Raw genomic sequence first — 21,578 nt, forward strand, 5'->3', positions numbered from 1 at the left:
ACATACACGGATATGATAAGTGGAACATACTGGAACCTAACTATGGAGCATCCAGGCATTTTTTCTCTTTGTATGCGTTTATATTTCTATGTAACTAATGAAAAGATAGAAATAGACAGGACAGTTGTTTCTATCAGTTGACTTTGCCATGAGCTGCCAAGAGTTCTGAGTTTTAGGTTTTTGGTCGTTTTCAGCTTATCTTGGACACCATCATGATCGATTTCCGTTCAGACCGAGTCGTTTCGTCAAAGACAATCCTTTCCACTTGTGCTTGTACACGCGTATTTTGAACTCATCACTCAAGATGAACCAAGGCAGGTCAAGACGATCAGAAAAACAGAATCGCGACACGTTGGAGTCACTCTGTATGAAACTCGTACTCCCTGTGGGTCAAAGGGGATATTATACTAAATAAGTGTTTGAAATGTGTATGCGTATATAGCGTAGATAGCGAATCCGATCCATTCATACCCTACACGTTTCAGGCAAATGAATGGAGGAATTCTCGAAAAGAATATTTTGCTGGAGAACATTGAAATACCTCCCATGTAAGACGCATCGCACCAGTGCAGGTAGTAGCACCACACGGGTAGTGACCGCTACTACACTTTTTCTAAGTGGTTGTTTCTGTTTCAGTTGTTTACTGCAGCGATTTCTTCCGGTCACGAATGTGTGCATATGCATACCTGTACGTATTGATTATGAAGCCGACCAAACGATCGGCTGATGAAAATCTGCAGTCTGCGATGGCTATTAGAGCACGAGAAATTTTTAGATCGAAAATGCCATATCTGTTCAAAAAAAAAACATTCGTGAATTGCACAGAACAGAAGCCACATGCCATACATAAATCCTGGGAAATGTATCAGGGAACAGAGAGGGAAACTAGGGAAAGCCCTAGTTAACATTCTTTATTATGTTAAATACCGAAACAACTGGGTAATGAAAATCGAGTATTAATCAAAGTTTTATTCACCCGAAAGGATGAACGCTACAACGTCTCCGAGTGGTGGACCTCTGGACAGACCATTCTCAATACTGGATTTTTCTATGGCTCTTCTTTCATCGAACAACTCCTCACCCGGAAGCGATATGATTAAATTCGTTCTTCTAAAAAATCTTCCCGATATCGCGAAAAGACGCTTGCTAGACTTATTCAATTCCCTACTAGAAAACAACATTATTCCAAGGGGGTCTTCGTAGCCTAATTGGTTGCGTGTCCGCTACTAAGCGAACAATCATGAGCTAATAACTCAGGGCCCCTCAACTGACCATCTTTGTGTGTTATTCTAGCTACTACGTCCACGCAACAATCATCATGTGTCGGTAATCCCAGTCCCTTACCGCTCACATTACGATCTGCTGCATCGGTAATTGGTGCTAATTCTAACACAGCAATGGAAGCCTCATATCAGCAGTCCCGTTGTGAACAGTCCAACTGTGAACATTCGAACAATAGGAATATTCTAACGCCGAAAAAGGCGGCATGTGTTGTGTATCGATAGAAATGGAATACTCGGCATGTGTTGTGTATCGATAGAATTGGAATATTCTTAGGCCTAAACAGCTACTGTGTTATACATAAAAAAAACAAATGTTTATCGATGGATAGGAATCTTAAGCCTAAATAATATACAACAATAGTTATCTTAACATAAAAATGTATACGAATAAATTCGGCTCTGTGACAGCTGAATTGCTAAATGAGCCTAATAAACGGATGGGATTAAAAAAAAACATTATTCCAACATAGCCTGACAAACCAACGTCTGACCATAACTCATACCGTCCGATTGCTATGCAAGAAAAGCAAATGAACTTCACCCTCGGACAACTGACAACTTCCAGAAATAGTTATATGGGTCTACCCCAAGGCATGTCTCAGCCCCGTAAATAAGGAATGAAAGCCATGATCTAGTGTTTGTTGGACATTTGATGGCAAACTCTCATTGGTATGGATACGTCAATATTTAAATTAAACACGGTGCGTTTTTGTTCTTAGATACAGTTTTTTTCCTACCACAAAGAGATCATAACTTGATAAAATATATTACAAAACCAAATAGATAATGTAATACGCATGGCCTCTGAAACATAATATCATAATAACTATTCTCTAAAATTATTGAATATGCAGTATCTTAGTTGTTATTGAACCATGCCTCAGGATCTCAACATCAGTTGAGGCATTCTAACTAATAAGTGTCTTTGTTTGTCGCTTCAACATTATCATTATCGTAACATTTTATATTTATTCGTTATTTGATTTCCTCTGCCTAACATGAATAAGTTAATAAGCATCATGGTGGAAAATTAAATAAAACGGTACAGAAAAGTAAAAAAATCAGTCTAAGCGTAAAAAAATATAATATTATCCAAATCAAAAATAAATCTTACTAGCGTTGCGACATCTATCTAAATCTGTCCATGTTAGTTCTAGGAAATGCATCATCGACTGAATACCTAACAGATTTCAGACAAACTATTCTTCAATTATCAATATTGGCTATTAGACAGATAACAAATGATATTGATACTGAAATGTTTACACAACATTATGATCAGAATGCTTGTCTTTTTTTTTCAAATGTAGAAAATGATGTTGATAATAATCCTTCGCACGTCTAAATTCATACATATGTTCATAAGTTTTTTTTTCTAAACAAAACTATCCGTATTATTTAATGCAAATATTTAAACATGATATTAATATTTGGTTTCATTTTGAATCTTTAGTCGATGAAAACGTACGAACTCTGCTTAAAAAAGTGTTGAGCATGTCTATCATGGTATACTTGTGACTTAGTAAACAGATCTCGTACGAACGAATTGTAGTCTTTTGTCATCCTTTCAAACTGGTGAAATACACTTGAATGTTTGAAATTTAAGTCGAATATGTAAGCTACAGTGAGATCGCCTGCAATCAATTGTTAAAACTAAAACAATACGTGCTAACAAGAATGAATAGAATTCGACAGATGCTATAAGAACTTCTGAACAGGAAGATTTTGTTTTATTGATCAGCCTGAGCCTGGTTTCTATCTATCGTTGCCGCATCGATTAGGGAGATGGACAGAGATCTAGAGAGTCGATGGGTTTTTAGGAAGTTTTCTTCTAATTCAGACATATGCTCTTGTTCGTGATGCTGATCTTGGTCGACATAATGTGTCGATTTGAGAGATGGGATAGCTGTAACTACTTCAGAAATGGCGGAGTTGAAACACAGCACAATTTCATTACTGTTGGATGTTTTTTCCTTTTGTTCTTTTCCAACAAAAAATGGCCTCTTTGCTGGATTGTCACGATTTGGTTTGGAAGCTTCAGTATGTGGCATATTCTCTTTGACCACACTTGTCCCCTGATTTTCCAGCATTCGGATAAGTCGATAATCGAATGGTTTGACTAGATTACAGTTGTTGCAACTCGAGATCATATTTTGATCACATGATTCCTTCAGTACATTGCGAATCGATCGTTTCGGTTTCCTTTTCTGCGATGAATTTTTCTTTTCCGGAGTTCTAACCGTGGAGGATACGTAATCGTCTTGCTCGAGATTCTCCTTGTCTGGACAGGTACCAGAGGAAACATTTGAATGGGAACGTCCGTTTTTCGTACGTTTCTGACGATTTTCCGCTTGAGATCGACTGGAAGATGGCGTAGATTCACAATTTCGCGTTTCGGATAAATGTTGCAGTGAGTACCAATTGATGAGCCAATTGTTGCAACTGTAACAAATGTATTTGTCTTCGTTGTCTTCACGCTCCGCCTAAAATTACATACATAATAAATTTAAATTTTACAAATCAATAGGAGAATATAATATAACTGTAAAGTTGAAACTCAAAACTGGCGTAATTTGACTCAATTCGATAGAAATGCATTATTGTAATTCAGATTTGGTCCCAATTGGTTCTTCAGTATATACATTTTTGCTAATTGTTTGTTCATTTATGAAATCTCCAATCATTACCGTTTCATTTGATGGTTAACAGAGTAAGTGATGAAAATCTTTCAGGATCGGTTGTAACAAATTTTATCTATAATTCCCACAAATGGTTGAATTATTGTTTTATACTTTTTTAGTTAGGCTTTAGTGCCAAAATGAACTGTTAACTAGATACAACTTAATCATACTTTCGGGTAGGATATAGTTTCCAAATCGAAATTCAAGAGATGTACACTAGTTCAACTGGGGGATCATAACCGATGTTTGTGTAAGTTAAACTGCCGACTTGATCATTGAAAAAGCCCGGTGACACAAATTCGATTGAGGGGCGGACTCTTCATAATTATACTTCATATTTTTAATTTGCAGAAACAGAATGAAAATACATTTTGGGAATTAGATGCTTCCGAAAGCTATAGAAATTGAGTATATAATCAAGAACATCTGAAACTCTATATAAACTCATTTCAGAGAATTAATTCTATAGCCTACAGAGAATAAATTGATTCACGTAGAAACAAAACGTCGATGCAGTATATCGTACAGAATTGTCACTTCACTAACGTGATTGACTCTAGAGAACACAAAGCGCACTTTTATAAAAATCGATAATTTCAACCCACCCGCAACCTCTGTGGAAGGAATAAAGGGAAGTTTTTTTGTACCTAAAACAAGGTGTGCTTACCCTGAAGTTGTACTTCTGGTAGATAACTTCTCGAATATTGGGGCCGCTCCTCGGTTCAAATATGTTCAGGGATAAATTTGTATAAATACCGCAGATTAAACAAACATTGGTTTTCTTCACAGATCCTTGAGACACTCCAGTCGGGGCACTTCGCCCAGCGCCTTCGCCAATACCACCGTTCGATGAAGAGGATGCACTCATGATCCTTTGGAAGGACAGCTCGATGTTCCTACAATATTATTCATCTTTATTTATCTAATTCGATTAGCTTGATACACAACTAGGACACAAAAAATCAATTGCCATAAAAAATGAAAACTAACAAATGTAATTTACATCAATTATTAACCTTATTTGATCAGCAAATTGTTTCGATAGTAACAATGGTGTGATAGTAGATACAGCGCTGCAACACTTTTTAACCAGCAGTTTAATCAACTTACGGAATGAATTTATTTTGCCCGAACTTTTCAAATAGCAGCAGATGTTTCACAATTCGGAATGATAGTTGAGTTTCATATCTGGTAGGTAGTCATGATTACGCTGATAAACAACAACGAACGATGCTGAACAGACCAAGGGTAATACTCAATGCAAGGTAGAAGGTATCCTAAGATATGTATACACAGTAATTTACATTTAATGCTACATGTCGAGACATCATTCAGTGTCGCATTGGAGGTAAATTTGACCTGTAATTGGACATTGGCGAGTAGAGTGGTACAATGTCGACGTCTGGTGGCAAATTTCAATGTGGGGGCATAATTTGGGCCCGAACTCAAAAATGTCCAATTAAACGCATTACATGTCTGTCCAATTAGCTAACTGTCGCATTAAATGTAATTTACTGTATTTGAAAATTTATGTAGTTATTTTGGTTGCTTTCGCTAAATTCGAAGTAAATAATGTTCGAATTTATAACCGTTCTAATATTTTTTTCAAAGTTTCTGGCAAAAACTAGCAGTAGGGAGTATATACATCTAACTACATTGTTTGACCGGACCGGATATTTGAAACCTTCTGACAGGTAAAATTTGGTACAAATACTACTTTGTAACTTTTTAATAATCAAGAATGGCAAACATCGCACATGGAAAAAATGACTAGAACATTTAACGTATATGAGTACATGGTTTGAGGAACACGTCAAAAAAAAAAAAAATAAGCAAATGGGAACTAAATATTTGTTACTCTTACAAAACCGTTGCGGCGCATCATCTCCATCGAGCCACCGCCGAATGAGGAACCGTACAACAGGGACATTGGAACCGTACACACCCGCCTCGCCTTGTGTGTTTTATCTCATTCACATTCCATTATTGAGGCCTCGCGGCGGCCTATCATTGCAGAATCCGCGTGGGAGAGCCGCCCAGTGTGTTTTTACGCTAAATTTGGTTTGGGACGAATGATTGGAGATTCCCAGATGTTCAAGTGGAAAACGAAATCAGTAACAACAACAGACTTTCATGGCAATGAGCACATGAAAATAAAGTCGAGATCAGGTACACGAATAGCTCTAAGGGAGCTGTATTGACTCGTCCGGACACTAAAGTTTGGAATCAAACAATTCAGTTTTATGCCTAATAAACTACTTTATTTCACTGCTCTGCCATTCACAACCTTCGTCAATCACGGTTCTCCTTCTCATCCCTTTTCTATCTCTCCCCAAACTGTTTCCCTCATCGTCAGTCAAGATCTCTACCGTTCAGGTAGGTGTCACAGTTTGATGGCTTAGTAGTAGGTCCCTACAGGAGCTACGGGAGTTGGTTACAGGGTAAGTGACAGAAATAATAGTTGTATAAGCAAGTTCCAGCAAGAGATTTGCCGACAACTACCCAATATTCTCGGCTGAGGAAGCAGAAATCTACGTGGCAACTAGAATCCCGTCAATAAAGCCTCTGCTGGTCGTTTCTGAATCGGCGAGTGCTATTGACACCATCGGTCAGGGAGTACCTATTGTCTGACACTGTCCTCATGTGAATTCCTGGACACAGTGGCATTGCAGATAACGAAATAGCCGACCGGTTTGCTGGAGATGGTCAGTAGTAGATATAACTCCAAACGTTAGCATTAATTGGTGGAAAATTTAGTTCGTTCATTTTAATTGATTCGATCATTTTTGCCTCTAATAACAATACTTCCTCTAGGTAGTGGATTATTATACCAAAAGTAACACTTTTTTCCCCTTCTGATTGTTGGGTCTCTATTGACATTTCTATTCGATTCTTTTCGATAACCAATTTGATTCACCCAGATCATTATCGTTGCTTGTGCTCCCTTGGCCGAGTGGTTAGCGTCATAACTAACATGCCGGGTGTTCGGGTTCGATTCCCGTTCTGGTCGGGGGAATTTTTCGTCAAAGAAATTTCCTCCGACTTGCACTGTGATCACGCGTATTCTAGAGCTTGCCACTCAGAATGCATTCAAGGCGTGTTATTTGGCATAGAAATCTGAACTAAGTACTAATAAAAATGACGCAAGTAATACTACGTTGAGACGGCGAAGTTCCTCTAGGAACGTTAGTGCCATTGAAGAAGAAGAAGAAGATTATCGTTGATTTTTTTAACTCTCCTATACTCGCGCAAAAATAGTTATCGTATACTCACAGACTGTGCGTGTCTCGTAATATTGCTATTGTGTATTGTTAGGCGTTGTATTTATTTAAAGAAAAACATATAATTGAATGGGAAAACTCCAGAAAATATTTTTTTATTTAACTTCATTCAGTTTTAATAGTCCTTTGAATCAGACACCTCATTGCTTCTCGGTCTGTCAAACCTATGTGCGTATAGGAAGGTTAAGGAAATTGTTAATTGTTAAGGAAATTGTTAAATTGTTAAATAAAAGTATAAGAACTATCTATCGAAAATATTGACCCCTATTATGTAAATTAAATCGAACTTTTGTATATTTTGAAACGTTTCCCAAAGCAAAATATCAGGAGTGCAACAAGCAAACCAAACAACTCGAAAAATTATGCTGACAGCTTTCACCCGACTGTAATATATATATATATATATATATATATATATATATATATATATATATATATATATATATATATATATATAGCTAACGATCAAAATTCTGTTTAACTAGAATTATACAATAGGGCCCAATATTCAATTTTAGAATTTTCTGATTTCTCATTCATCAATGTTGTTATATTCATGACTAGTTTCCTGGAAAGACATCTGCACAATTAATTCACATTACTTATTATATACACATTATATACACATTAATAATCATAACTAACAATCTGAGAAAATATATTCAAACGGAAACACTCGTGTGTGTTCTTACCGATGTGTTCACACCAAGCTGACGTACCGTAAGCGAGATTTTGGCATGCAAACGAAAACACTTCACGCCGGCGATATTTGTACGTCTCCGCTCTTCTCTTACATATGTTTGTATGTAGTAGTGATATAATTTATAACTGAGCGCATTTTTGCTAGAAGCAAGTAATTGATATCATCTGAATTTGCACGTATCGTGCAGTAGTAAATTTGACAACATGAAACGAGGACGCCGAATGCATGTACTCACACCCGTCTTGCTAGGCTCAGACACCAATTAAAAATACGTTTTTTACTGTCGAGGTTTTGACCCGGATACGTTCAACAGTGCTGGAATATATCGGAACAAAACCAAACGTCATTCCTTCTTACACACACACATAGCCAATTTTCATAAAACATGCCGAGGACACGCTGGCACGGTGCAATGTGAGTGAATTAAGATATCGTGGCGGGAAGTAAATACGTCCCACTCAAGTCACGTTGACGACCCGCTTCAGTGAGAACAATGCCTAACCCTACTCCTACAACTAATATGTGAGGGGCTTAGAATGAAAGTGAGAACAATGCCAAACCAACCCTGGTACGATTGCTGTGTCGATTACCATGTGCACACAAAGTTTATAGATATAATTTTGTCCAATGCGCATGGAATCAATACGAAATGAAATATTAAATGTTAAAAATACAAATTCATCTTTATCTGGCGATTTTCTATCAGTGCATAATTGGTCTAGATTTGCATGAAACCCGCTGTCACGAAAATCCGATGGTGACTGTATTTGTCAAATTTTGTTGTCCCCGCAAAGCTACCAACTGCTGATGCCGGGAGATTTTTCATTGTCTAGATCAAACTCTTTTCGTATTTCGGTGAGCAGGGGGGCTTCTTGATGGTGGTTCGTATGCTGATTCTGTTGATTGTTTTTCGGAATTATTACTTCTCTGAAGACATTATTTCTGAATTATGATCTTCGGATCAGGAAAAAAAATACTCCATTTAGTTTTACTATGGTAAATGATTCAAAACACGAGAGTATAAATGGTCTATTGGAAAACTTGTTATTGAAGAACCCCTTGAAGTGGACCGAACGAAATTTACTGCCAAAAGAAAAACTTGCAATCACCACCAAAGCGAGTGAAGAGTATCATTCTCTGTTGTGTGTGTCGATAAAAGAAAAAAAGTTACAAACGGGAAACTTGCTCGGTGAAAAGTGGCATCAAAAGTGTATTTCAGCGGCTAGAAAGATAACAAATTTATAGTTTTGGATGTGGTGAAGCGAATGCTATCAAAACGAGGTAGCTATGAATTGAAATGATATCCGTTTCTGTGGCTGGAAATTTGGATGTTTTTGTGTAACGCTCCCCAACATCCACGGCCATTGAGGTTTTTTCGCTTTGCATTTTTTTTTGCTTTGCTTTGACCGCTCTTCTGTGTGTTATATTTTTTGTTTGGTGAAGTTGTGATGCGGAAAATATGCAAACATGACAGTCGAAGTGAAGTGAGTTCTGAGCTAATGTGCATTTATTTGTCTCGTTAAAATAGTGATTGCGAGCCCGGTCGACCAGTACTTCGATAGAGCAAAGTAAAAGACGCGAGAATCGCGGACTAATTGGGCTTGGGAACATAATGGCTGATATCGTCTATCCGCCGGGATGTCGGCAAATCAATGAAGACCTTGGACCAGACGAACTCATCCGGCGATTGAAAACACTAACCCATACGTTACAGGCAATGGGTCAGGACGAAGGCATGTACACGCAGTACATTCCGTTGGCCGTACATTTGGCGGATGACTATTTCCTTCAGCATGCATCGAAAGATGTTCAGCTGCTGATAGCCTGTTGCATTGCGGATGTGTTGCGTGTATATGCTCCGGAGGCTCCCTATAAGGATCAGGACCAGATAAAGGGTATTTTTCTGTTCCTCATCAAACAATTGAACGGACTTAAAGACCCCAAAGATCCGGCCTTCAAGCGATATTTCTATCTGTTGGAAAATCTCGCCTACGTGAAGTCTTTTAACATGTGCTTTGAGCTGGAGGATTGCCAAGAGATATTCTGTACATTGTTCAGTCTGATGTTTAAAATTGTCAAGTAAGTTGTAATTTGTAATAAAACACAAATTCAGAATAATCTGATGGATTGAAAACGCGATATTTGCAGTGACGAACATAGCAGCAAGGTGAAATCATTCATGTTAGATGTCCTTTGTCCGTTGATCACCGAGTCGGATTCCGTGTCATACGACCTGCTAGATTTGGTGTTCATCAACATCGTAGAACCTCTGCGAACACAGAAGAAAAACGCTTACCACCTGGCCAAAGATTTGATCGTGAAAACTAGCGATACGTTGGAGTCATACACGCAAGCATTTTTCAATCAGATTCTCATTCTGGATAAGTACGAAAAACAGTACCAAATAATGCCCAAGATTTACGACGTTATCTATGAACTGAACGTGATAAGTCCAAGCATTTTGCTTTCGGTACTTCCTCAGCTGGAATGTAAGCTGAAGTCTGCCCAGGAAAACGAGCGACTGAAGGCTGTATCGCTATTAGCACGGATGTTTTCCGAGAAAGACTCGACGTTGGCCAGACAATATGGTCCACTGTGGCGACAGTTTCTTGGCAGATTTTACGATATTGCTGTTCCTATACGAATCAAATGTGTTCAGAGCACTATGCATTTTCTGCTTAATCACCCCAATCTAAGAAAGGATATCATTGACATTCTCAAGGTATGCAAAAGTGTATTTTATCTTGTGTAACTGAATCAAACAAATTGTTTCTCTTCAGGTTCGTCAGCATGACTCAGACGAAACTGTGCGATACGAAGTGGTTATGGCTATTGTTGAGACGGCGAAAAGAGACTTTCAGATCGTATCCGAGTCGGAGGATCTGCTTGAGTTCGTCAAGGAGCGCACGCTGGACAAGAAGTACAAAATTCGTAAAGAAGCTATGAACGGATTGGCGATGATTTACAAAAAGTATCTCAGTGACAGTAATGTGCCAGAAGCGACCAAAAGGGCGATCAATTGGATCAAGGATAAAATTTTGCATGGATACTATATGACCGGAATCGAGGATCGATTATTGGTGGAACGATTGCTGATCACTTGCTTGGTCCCATATCAGTTACCGGCAGAGGATCGAATGAAAAAACTGTATCAACTTCTTGGTACAATTGACGAAAACGCGACAAAGGCGTTTATTGAGTTGCAGAAAAATCAATTAAAAGTGAGACGAAGTGTAGCCGAATGGATAAAGCTGCATAGAATAAAAGAATTAACCCCGAATATCCAGAAAGATATGAACGCAAAGTGTACCAACATTGCAAAACAGCTTCCAGAACCTGTGAAAGCACAAGAATTTCTGCTCAAGTTTAGCGCCCAAATGCGTAAGGATCCAAAGTTGATAACAGAGATGGAAACTATTTTGAAACGGGACGTAACCTGTAAGGAATGCGCGGATACAATGGCGATTGTGTTGAAGAAGCTTGGCCAGCCAATTATGACAAACACCTATTACAATACGGTTAAGATGCTGTTGGAGCGAATCGCTTCTGTGATGGTGGATAAACAATCCATAGGAATACTCATAGAACTGATTCAAGAATGCATGAACGGTTCGGAGGTTGTCAATGAAGTTAGCCTTCCGTCGGAAACCGCAGGCGAACGTGGACTTAAGCTATTGACAGTTCTAGCCTATGTGTTCTCAGCTCACTTCCAGCATGAGGAAATCCTGCGGCATATGATTGGTTTGCTAAATTTCGATGAGGAATACGTTGCTCCGTACGTATTGAAGGCGTTCACCTATCTTGGACGATACAAACCTCTAATCGAGTGTCACAATGAAATCGTGAAAGAACTTGCGCCAATCTGCAAAGAGTTTGCGGTGGCCGGGACACCAAAACAGGCGAAACATGCCATCCGGTGTATGTTTGTCAACACTCAAAGCAACGATCCAAACATCGACTCTAGCATAGATATATTTCCGGAAATTGTTGAATCGTTCAAACTAAATTTGAATCCCGAAAATGAGCACTACCGAACGGCCATTGTGAGTCTAGGTCACATTGCGTACAATCTGCCAGAAAAGTTCCACGTACAAATTAAGAATATTATATCACGTAAAATCGTCAAAGAATTATTGGTAAAGGAAACAAGCGAGGGGCGAATAAATGTGCCGAGTTTGGAGTGGTGCGATGAAGACGAGCTTCCGGAAGAGACCCGCTGCAAAGTGGAGGGTCTGAAAACGATGGCACGTTGGTTGCTGGGGCTCAAAAAGGATGTTTTGTCAGCTCAAAAAACGTTCCGAATGTTGAATGCATTCATTAGCAAAAAAGGCGATCTGTTAGAGCAGGGAACTCTTTCGATGGCGGAAAAGTCCTGGTTGCGGTTAAGTGCCGGGAAGGCGATGCTCAAAATTTGCGAGCAAAAAGGTGTTGGCGATCAGTTCATAGCCGAACAGTTCTACAATCTCTCACAACTAATGGTATGTTTCTTGGATACATCCAGTGACGTCTCGTCCATATGTGCACCTCGTGCACTGCACAACCTAATATTTCAAAAAGAAAAAAAAATGTAGCGCCCCTACTATGCTTATTAGCACAGACTATAGTTCAATTAAAAAAACGTATGGAAAGTATGAAAATCATAAGGAACTTGGCTACCCCGTGTACACAAGCGTTCTTGATAGTAGAGAAGAACGAACGGCATGAACCGAGGATGCAAGATATTGGTTTCTATTTCTATCACTTATTCTACGCTCTCCCAGCTCGCGCACTTTCATTTGTGCACGAGTATTACGTATATCTAAACGAGGATTGATAAAATTGTGTTGAAGCTCTGGTTAACTAAACTGCCAATGTGTTGGCAGCAATTTCGTGCAGTGGAAGATGTGCACAAGAGAAGAGAACGGTTGTGGGTTCAATCAGATCTCCTCATCGATAGTCTCTCTCTCGATTCTCTCGCAATCCGAACTTAGACAACCAGATCCAGATCCAGATCCGCAATCGGCGCGCTTTGCGTAAGGTGCTTTTATATAGCTTGCTTGGCGCAGATGATTTATAACGTCATCGACATCAGTCTGTGCCAGTGTTGTAAACGGTCGACATTTCTCTCAACCAATACATACTGCTCTTGCGCGAGAGTCACAGCTCAATATGTATTGCGAATGTGACCAAGAAAGCATTGCTCGGTTAACAGTCACCTCTGATATAAACGCACAGCCGCAAACACGACAATCAATTGAACGTTTATATATTCTCTCTTTCTGTCGAACGTACCCAGAAGAGCGGTGAAAATATGCTTTTTCCATTCTATCATTCGTGCTCATAACTATCCTTTAATTCCGGCTACTTTGACTGTAGTTTTAATGTCATTTGACATTAAAACTTCAGTGGTATGCATTCTTCTTCTCTCTTTATTCTGCATTCAAGCGTAGCTGCACACATACATCCACTCACACATCCATACACGATGGATGATATTTAGACGGATTGTTTAGATCAAAGCAACCGACAAACTATTCCCTATCAAGTGCGAATGTGTTGAATGAACGTTTCAAGCGGTGAGCGTTCCCCGTGAAACCGAAACCGAAATGTCATATGACATTTTTAGGTCGACGGTACTTTGATTGTTCATGTAATGATGTTCATTAATGACACAGCACATACGTCTCCATAATTAGTGATACGATGGTAACCATTACCAAGAATGGTCTGTGCATTTCTCCTATGCACAGTCTGTATATTAAAGTTTAGATAGAGCGGTGCGCACACGCTCTATTGCCAAAGTGTCTGTTTCGTGCATATCTTTGCTTGCACATGTAGGAGATTCTTGCTTCAGTTTCACAATCGACGAATTTATATTAGATTTACAACCAGATGGCGCAGCGAGTAAAATTATGATGTTTGTTGTTTTGGTTCAAAATTTGTTTGATATTTTTAGAAAAATCAGAATTTTTCTCCAAATTACGCGGTTTAAAACATTCTCTCTATTCTGAAAAGGTTAGAAAATCGCTTGTCGGTTCTCTAATTTTGACAAAGTGAAATCAGGAAATGAACTGCGAGTGTTCTATACGAAGTCAGAATTTGCCGAGTAGAAAATATCGGAGATTATATAAACACTGATTGGTAGTAATCTTGATGATATATTTTATTTTACTCGCAAAGGTTAAGGCCAACCCTTCCATCAACCACAACATCGGTCAAACTAAGTTTTTCTGTTCTTCGTTGAATGAAGACCTACTTAAGATCAACGATGGGAGAGGAGCGACTCGAAAAGCTAAAAAAATGCTTCTTCAGAACTTCAGAGTATTTTTTTGGAAAACATAATTGACCGCTTTACCCATCGCACAGAACGAATAATTCCATTACCGTACCGCTAGAAGAAATTTGATTAAAAAATAATTTGTTCCCGACAACAAGACTGTAATATTATATTTAAGAAATGTCCAAATTTTCTAATCATCTCTAGACTCAGAAATGCTTGAAATACGATAAAACACGAGATAGTTCAGCCAACCCATTAAAATTCTTGCATAAAGAAAACAATATTCGAGCACTATTCAATCCCCATTTTGCAATTTTGAATAAAAGTTTTGGGTCACCGTTTATGTGCACAACTGGTCAATTTACTCACGAGACGCCACTGGATTCATAATTATTTTTACGTTTTCACGTTTTTATACGCCCCATTTCAGTCAGATCCGGTTCTGGAAGTACGGGATACATTCGTCAAAAAGTTACACAAGGGACTGAACAAGGGAATTCCACATAAGTGTCTTCCGCTGGATTTCATGGGTTATTACGTGCTGGGAGGCCGAGAAATGGACAGAAAGTATTACGCTTCGTGCGAGAAATAATTCACAAACATGATTAATTCTCCCCAATTTGCAGATTACAACAGCAAATCAAATCAAACATTGAAACAGATGTTAACCGTCGCAGAGAGTATGTGAAAACCTTTGCTACAGGTAAGCAATAGTTCTGCAATGCCAAGTAGAAACATCCGAATGTTTATCTCATTGGGTATGTTCTCAATTTCTAGTGGAACGCGCGATGAGCCAACTGCCGCATATTTTACCCGACTATATGTTGGTATTTGCCGTACCAGTATTGACGCACGATCCTCGTTTCACTAGGCATACGGATCCTGTCCAACTGCGGCAGATCGAGCGATGCTTATGGCTGATCCTTGAACCACTGGTGACCAACAAGGAATTCTTCTGCTTCGGTTTCTACAAGAACCTCATTGAGCGAATGAAAAATCACAAAGACTCACTCAAACCTGACGACGAAGAGACTAACTGTGTAGGTTTAAAACTATTTGTTTTTCCATAGAGTCACTGGTATCTGAAATATTCGTTTGATTTTGCAGAAATTATGGGCTATTTGTGATATAGCACTCGGGTTGATTTTTACCAAAGTGAACACCTACGAAGCTCGCGAATTCCTAGTAGACGCACGAATCCCATCAATGTACTTCCAGGCTCAGCCAGAAGATTTCCAGAATGCTCGGCTGTATATACCAGAAGATATGTACAATTTGACCGGATCGAATCCTGTGAAGAAGACGATAGCGTCTGTAAATGTAGGTATACTCTATCAGAGAATGAGCTCGTTAATCATTTTCGTCTTCCTCTGCATTGTAGGATCGTAGGAAAGCATCCAGTTCGAAAGCACACAACCACGAAGGAAACGGTGGAAGTGAAGACCACCCTGGTAATAGCAGCGGAGGGGAAGATGACGAACCACCTTTCAAAAAATTACACAGCAGTAGTAAAGATGACGACTAATAGCAAGGTCTGAGGGATGACAATAGGAATGTCCGATCCCGATTCTCTATTAAGGATTTTAGTCGATATAATTATCTGTAAGACGCTACAGTAAAGTGGAAAGTTGATCTTTTTCTAAAAAAGTAAGCTAAACCGTGGAGAATCTTTTTTATAATTTCCGGATTACCTTAATCTAAGGCTTCACTCGATGTAAGCGATTAAGAGAAGGAATTATTATTTTTCTGCTGTTAAGTTATTATTTATAAATTTATATTAAACATGCGATGAAAGGTGGGATTGATTCAGTCTTGTGGAACCCATTTGGAAATGTTAATCGCGAATGTGAGGGAAAATTGAGCTCTATTGAGACATAATAGAGATGTAAAGTTATGGCTATCACCAATATGCTGAAGAAAACATGAACTTTATGAAGTGATAGAGAAAAGCAAATCAACAGAAATTAAATAAAATGCTATAAACTCAATTACTCGATAGAGAGTACGGTTTCTTTCCTCCGAATAACAAGTCTTTTATTAACGGAACTGAAGTACACACAGTTGTACAATTCCGAAGAACGATCCAATTAGAGCAGCGCTACTCAACCTTTTATTCAGGGTGGCCCAAACACGTTGTCACGTATGTCACGCGATTCCACCAGGCGAATGCCGTGAGATATCTTACTTAAATGAGTTCTCGTATTCCCGCTGTCAATCTACGTGACAATTGTCATGAATACGTGACAATCGTCGATATGTCTTGAGGCGTCGACATCGCACAAAAACGAATATAAAATGGAGTACAAGGTGTGTGACGAATACTTGCAGTAAATTTCAAAAAACAATTTCTCTTGCTTGCGGAACAAGATTCAGATATATCTGACAGCACTGGATAGCTAATACACTAGAAGAAATCATTCGTAACTGGAGCTACCAAATCTTTAGTTTTTTAGTCGATACAATGGTAGAATGCACACATTTTTAGTACATTTTACTAAAATTTCGTAAAGCAAATGTCAGATGTAATATACATTCTTACGAGAGATCCAGGGTGCATTTATGAAAAGGTAATCTGGACTGACTAGCGCATCAATAGTAGTGAGGCTGTGACGTGTTAGCTTTGCAAGTATCATGGGATGGTATAATAAATTTGTCTAAATGAGTTTATTTCTATTGTATTTTAGCTTAATGTATATATTTATTCATTGCAGCGTAAAGATTATAGCTTCCTGAAGCTTTCTGTAGTTCTCCGATACCTCTTGCCGCAGTGCTTGAATTAAACTATCATAACCGGCCGAATCGCTAGGTTTCTCATTAGAGATGTTGATGGTGCTGGTCCCGATTTTCTTTGACGGGATATCCCTCTCGGGATAGTAATTTTTTTCTCCCATTGGAAAACTGGGCCGATTCTGCGGATGTTACGGATGTTTTGAATGGATTCAACTTTTGCTTGATGTCAATCAAGACCTTTCGACAAGCCTTCCGGTTTTGATTTACCGAAGCATGAGAACCGTTGGCCTTTCTGACAGTAGGAACAGTTAAAAATAAACCATTTTGTGTAATAATTGTATAATCTGGATTTGTTTAAATTTACCTGTTCGTATCAGTTTTCGACGATATTGTACATCCAAGCTATCGATATGCATGAAACAATCTGGACTGATGTGAAGCGAGCAAATGTACATGTTTTAGTAGTGCTGTTTAGGTCCTGTCCGAAGAATCGGAGCCCTTTCATCCGAAAGGTCACATTCCTCGGGAATCGGTGAAACGATATTTTGTGGGATATGTTTTCATATTTCGAGTCGGACTCGAGCCTGGGCAGCAATGACTGAACGCTCACGCATCCGGGTGCCACACATCGAGTCATAGAGTTGTCTGAAAATGAAAATATTTGTTGTTGAGTCGCTGTGAAAAGACCAATTTCAAAAAGCAGTACAGAAACAATACATCCTGGGTACTAGTTCCGTTATTTTGGTCTTGATGGTTCACTAACTCCTTTATCTTACGTATTATTGACTATTTTCAACAAAAAAAAAAGCACGTAATATTCGCAACAAAAAAAAACACCTGTTATATATATATATATATATATATATATATATATATATATATATATATATATATATATATATATATATATATATATATATATATATATATATATATATATATATATATATATATATATATATATATATATATATATAGTTGAGAGTGTGAATGTGAATCGTGTCGTACACACTTCGATTCCAGGTTTCCTTGTCATAAACGTACCCTGAACTGCAGCGAAACAAATATATGTTTCTGGAATGCCAGATTTTTGATGTAGGACTACGTCTAACCGGAAGATATAGGGGGTGAAATGAAAATCTAGGCACTGAACAAGTAGGAAAAAATGCAAGATTTGGAACGCTCATAACTCGAGCATTTCTCAATAGATCGCAAAGGTTTTTGCATCAATTGATAGGAAATATATCTACGCATCTATCATAACAAATAACATTTCATTTTTCTTGAGATAAATAATTGAATAATTGTGAAATATCAAGCATTGTCCAAATGCACTATGTGCCCATTTTTGATTGGTCCATTTTGTGCTCCTCAAATCGTACCGACCAAAACGGTCAACCAGAGCAGCAGCGAAATACAATGAAGCACGATTGGAAAGGAAAAAGAAAAAAATATGAACGAAACATTGGTCGCAGTCTCACACATGCGTAATTCTCGAGCCAGCCAGTCAGCTTAAAAATCCCCGCTCCGCTGTCGTAACGATCATTCTTTGTGTGGACACCGACTGGACAACATCGTTGCTGGACGAGCTGGATGGCGAGGGATCGAGTGCCTTTCTCAAGGCAATGGGGGCGGAGGTGTAATGAAGGAGTTAGAGTAGAGTTTTAAGGGCCTTTCTCAAGGCTAGAGACGATTGAACTAAAAAGTTTACAGTCTCTATAATACAAAACCAGCACCACCACCACCGTAACGATCATTCTCATCCGAACCGTACACCACATCGTTTCGCATAACATCACATCAACAAACCAACACAAGCAGCCATGGTTGGATATGGCAAAGGAGGAAAAGTGAAGGGAAAGGCAAAATCCCGCCCGAACCGTGTTAGTCTTAAGTTCCACGCAAGGGTAGCTAGGCCGAGCGCGTTAGTACCAGTGCATCAGTCCACCTAGCCGGCGTTATATAGTTTCGGCCGCCGAAGTGGAAAAGCTGCTCGCGACGATAAGAAAACTCGCATTCAGAACAGACCACATTCGGTTCGGTGGACATCAAGACAACACAACAGGCAGTTGCAGCGAGTGGCGAGTGGCAAACGCAAACGCAAAACGACAGCAGGTAGCAGAAGAAAAAAGTTTGTTCTTTATACAATCTGCTTTGGTGGCAAAACCAAAACAAACCGGCATCGAGGGCGTTCGAAATGGTTTTTTTAAAACCACGAGTACTAAGTTTTCTAAATTGGAACCATTCCATAAAACACGGCGCTTATCAGGCCCATTAAACCTTTCAAAAAAGAGTTTACGAAATACAGTTCAATGCATTCTAAAATAATATCCAAAATAATAATAAAACACAAATTGATTTTTTTATAATTTGTTTGCCAGGATATGATGAGTATGTGAATTTGGCAGTTGTTCTGAGCTCATTGATGGTTGGGGACTTTCCCGATTATTCAATTTTCACCAATTCTTAAATTGCTTCTAGATTGAAAGTACAGTAATTTATATTTAGCTCGACATTGAGCTAATTGGATGGATCTGTAATGCGACATTTTTGTCGCAACATAGAGTTCGGGGTCCAAATTATGACCCCACATTGAAAGTCGACACTGTACCACTGTCATCGGAAATGTTCAATTACAGGTTTAAATCGCCTCAAATGCGACACGGAGTGTTTCTCCGGCACGTCGCATTAAATGTAATTTACTGAACAACATGTCACAAGCTGGATGGGAAGAAATTTTCCAACTGTGAAAGCTGTGGCGAGTGGCAAACGCAATAGCTAAACAGGAAGGTCTAACCGAACAAGATGGGGATATCGAGTGATTAAACAGTAAACTAATCCATTTTTCAGGTAGATAGGTAGGTATTCACGTAGGAGAAGAAAATAAAACAATATATTTAAAATATATATATTTAACAAAAGCTGTCCCCTTTGTATAGTCCTACGTAACTCCGGTTGTGTCCCCGACATTACCCACCCGTCTTTTTTTTTGACATAGGACTATGTCGTTGATTTCTGTATAGGAGGGTCACTCTACGAAAAATGTAACTATTCATTAAGGTGAAGGTGGAAGCTAGCCATTGTAGTAGTAAAGGTAAACCCACGTGTAAAAATGGGGTAATAGTGTTTGTGAGAGAAGAGCAAAGCACATGTAAATAGATCAATTCACTTATCAGACTGTGTGGCGCTTCATTGACACGAGTCTTTGAATACATTTGAAAAAAAAAACAATTCAATAGCTTCAGTAGATGTATGAACAAAATGTTCCGATGAACAATTGCAAACATAAATATATATAGAAGGTGCATTTGCATATGACGTAAAATTCTGATTATACTCGAGCGTAACATGAGCAAATTTATAACACATGCGAATTGGGGTTCTTTTGATATTAACAAGTTCTTCCGCAGAGTAACTCGATGTTGATAATTCCTTAATATTTTCCTTCGTTGGTCGTATTGTTTTCACATATTCACGTTGGAGAGCCTTAACCCTTCTCTTCGTTGGCCGAGACATTTTGATTGAATGTAATACTTTTTCGTTTATTGTTTTTGAAAGCATAGACAGCCGTGGCAGTGTTTCGAGCTCTGCAATATAATTTTCTTACCCAATCTTAAAGTTGCTGAAACTTACATTATAGACCCATTAAACGCAAAAATAATGATTGTATTGATATCAACACAATTTTATTTTATTGATTTTCATGACATGAAACGCTATGACTCAGGAATAACATTTTATTGAGTGGTTTTGATAGCTGTTTCGATGATGTTGTCTGGCATCAGTGCCGAAAAAATAACGATACTTCACCAATACAAACAAAACCATTGCCGAAGATTGAAAAATGAAAATTTAACTTTCAGAGCACTTGCTCGAGTTTCCCGACGTTTTTCACTATACACTGCGACAGCAGATGAAAATTTAATATCTTGTGAGTAATCGATTAGAGTTTGGTTGATATTACTTGATGGGAAGTGTTACTTTAAATGAAATACCGAATTTAATCTCGACTATAAAATAGCTTCCGTTTATTTCGCTTCTCTCGTATATAATGCGTTTTTCCCGATCCTGTCTTTCTTCCCCTCTTTTCTTCTATGCAAGGGATCCGTCACTGCTGTTACACTGTAATTCGATAATAAACATAACAGGAAGTGTGCGAGAACGATCATTTTCTTCACACTGTTTCGCAAAATTATTTTTTTTCCGGCGAGGGGTGAGGGAGGGAGATGAAAAAAATGAGCGCCATTGTGGCAGCCATTTGTGGCTAGCTTCCACCTTCACCTTAAGAGATTTCAAATGCATATTACTCAAAATCTTTATTGCGACATATGTTGTGTTATATACCATTACGTATATTTTACTCCATACCATTAGTAATCTTGTTTTTTTGTCATACCTAACATCTGTGATGTGCGCTCTTTGCAATCGCCATTTCTCGTTGGGAAACGAAACGATTCGGTGGTAAGCGTTTTATTCTTATTATGTTTTATTGCATGTAAGCATCTCCTTGGTTGAGAATTTCCGGGGAGAAACAAACAGATGTTTTAATAATAATGACCTAATATTTGTCACTGATCATTTGGTATTTCTCTCCAACTTCAGACTAAATGGACGGAGCGAACGGCAGGACAACTGTACTAT

At 38.5% G+C, this 21,578-nt stretch overlaps 2 protein-coding genes across 2 annotated transcripts; one reads left to right on the forward strand and one right to left on the reverse strand.

Annotated features, from left to right (window-relative positions):
• Positions 1–2,350: 2,350 nt before the first annotated feature.
• LOC129767654 (protein phyllopod) lies at positions 2,351–5,157 on the reverse strand. Its single transcript, XM_055768754.1, has 3 exons — positions 5,075–5,157; positions 4,632–4,860; positions 2,351–3,766 (listed from the first exon to the last, which is right to left on the reverse strand). Exons 2-3 carry the CDS (start codon positions 4,830–4,832, stop codon positions 3,014–3,016), a joined length of 954 nt encoding a protein of 317 aa, XP_055624729.1. The 5' UTR covers positions 4,833–4,860; positions 5,075–5,157; the 3' UTR covers positions 2,351–3,013.
• Positions 5,158–8,801: 3,644 nt separating this feature from the next.
• LOC129769843 (sister chromatid cohesion protein PDS5 homolog B-B) lies at positions 8,802–16,188 on the forward strand. The gene is made up of 9 exons (XM_055772340.1): positions 8,802–9,229; positions 9,477–10,027; positions 10,097–10,670; positions 10,729–12,426; positions 14,638–14,774; positions 14,834–14,910; positions 14,985–15,247; positions 15,315–15,527; positions 15,589–16,188. Exons 2-9 carry the CDS (start codon positions 9,561–9,563, stop codon positions 15,730–15,732), a joined length of 3,573 nt encoding a protein of 1,190 aa, XP_055628315.1. The 5' UTR covers positions 8,802–9,229; positions 9,477–9,560; the 3' UTR covers positions 15,733–16,188.
• Positions 16,189–21,578: the final 5,390 nt, after the last annotated feature.

The sequence above is a fragment of the Toxorhynchites rutilus genome, chromosome 2, assembly GCF_029784135.1.
Source record: "Toxorhynchites rutilus septentrionalis strain SRP chromosome 2, ASM2978413v1, whole genome shotgun sequence".
In the NCBI taxonomy this organism is placed as follows: Eukaryota; Metazoa; Arthropoda; class Insecta; order Diptera; family Culicidae; genus Toxorhynchites; species Toxorhynchites rutilus.

Coding starts and splice junctions, on each gene's coding strand:
- LOC129767654 (XM_055768754.1), bottom strand. CDS start 4,832: ATGAGTGCATCCTCTTCATCGAACGGTGGTATTGGCGAAGGCGCTGGG. Junction 3,767..4,631: donor ACCAGAAGTACAACTTCAGG/GTAAGCACACCT, acceptor ATGTAATTTTAG/GCGGAGCGTGAAGACAACGA.
- LOC129769843 (XM_055772340.1), top strand. CDS start 9,561: ATGGCTGATATCGTCTATCCGCCGGGATGTCGGCAAATCAATGAAGAC. Junction 10,028..10,096: donor CTGATGTTTAAAATTGTCAA/GTAAGTTGTAAT, acceptor CGATATTTGCAG/TGACGAACATAGCAGCAAGG. Junction 10,671..10,728: donor ATATCATTGACATTCTCAAG/GTATGCAAAAGT, acceptor GTTTCTCTTCAG/GTTCGTCAGCATGACTCAGA.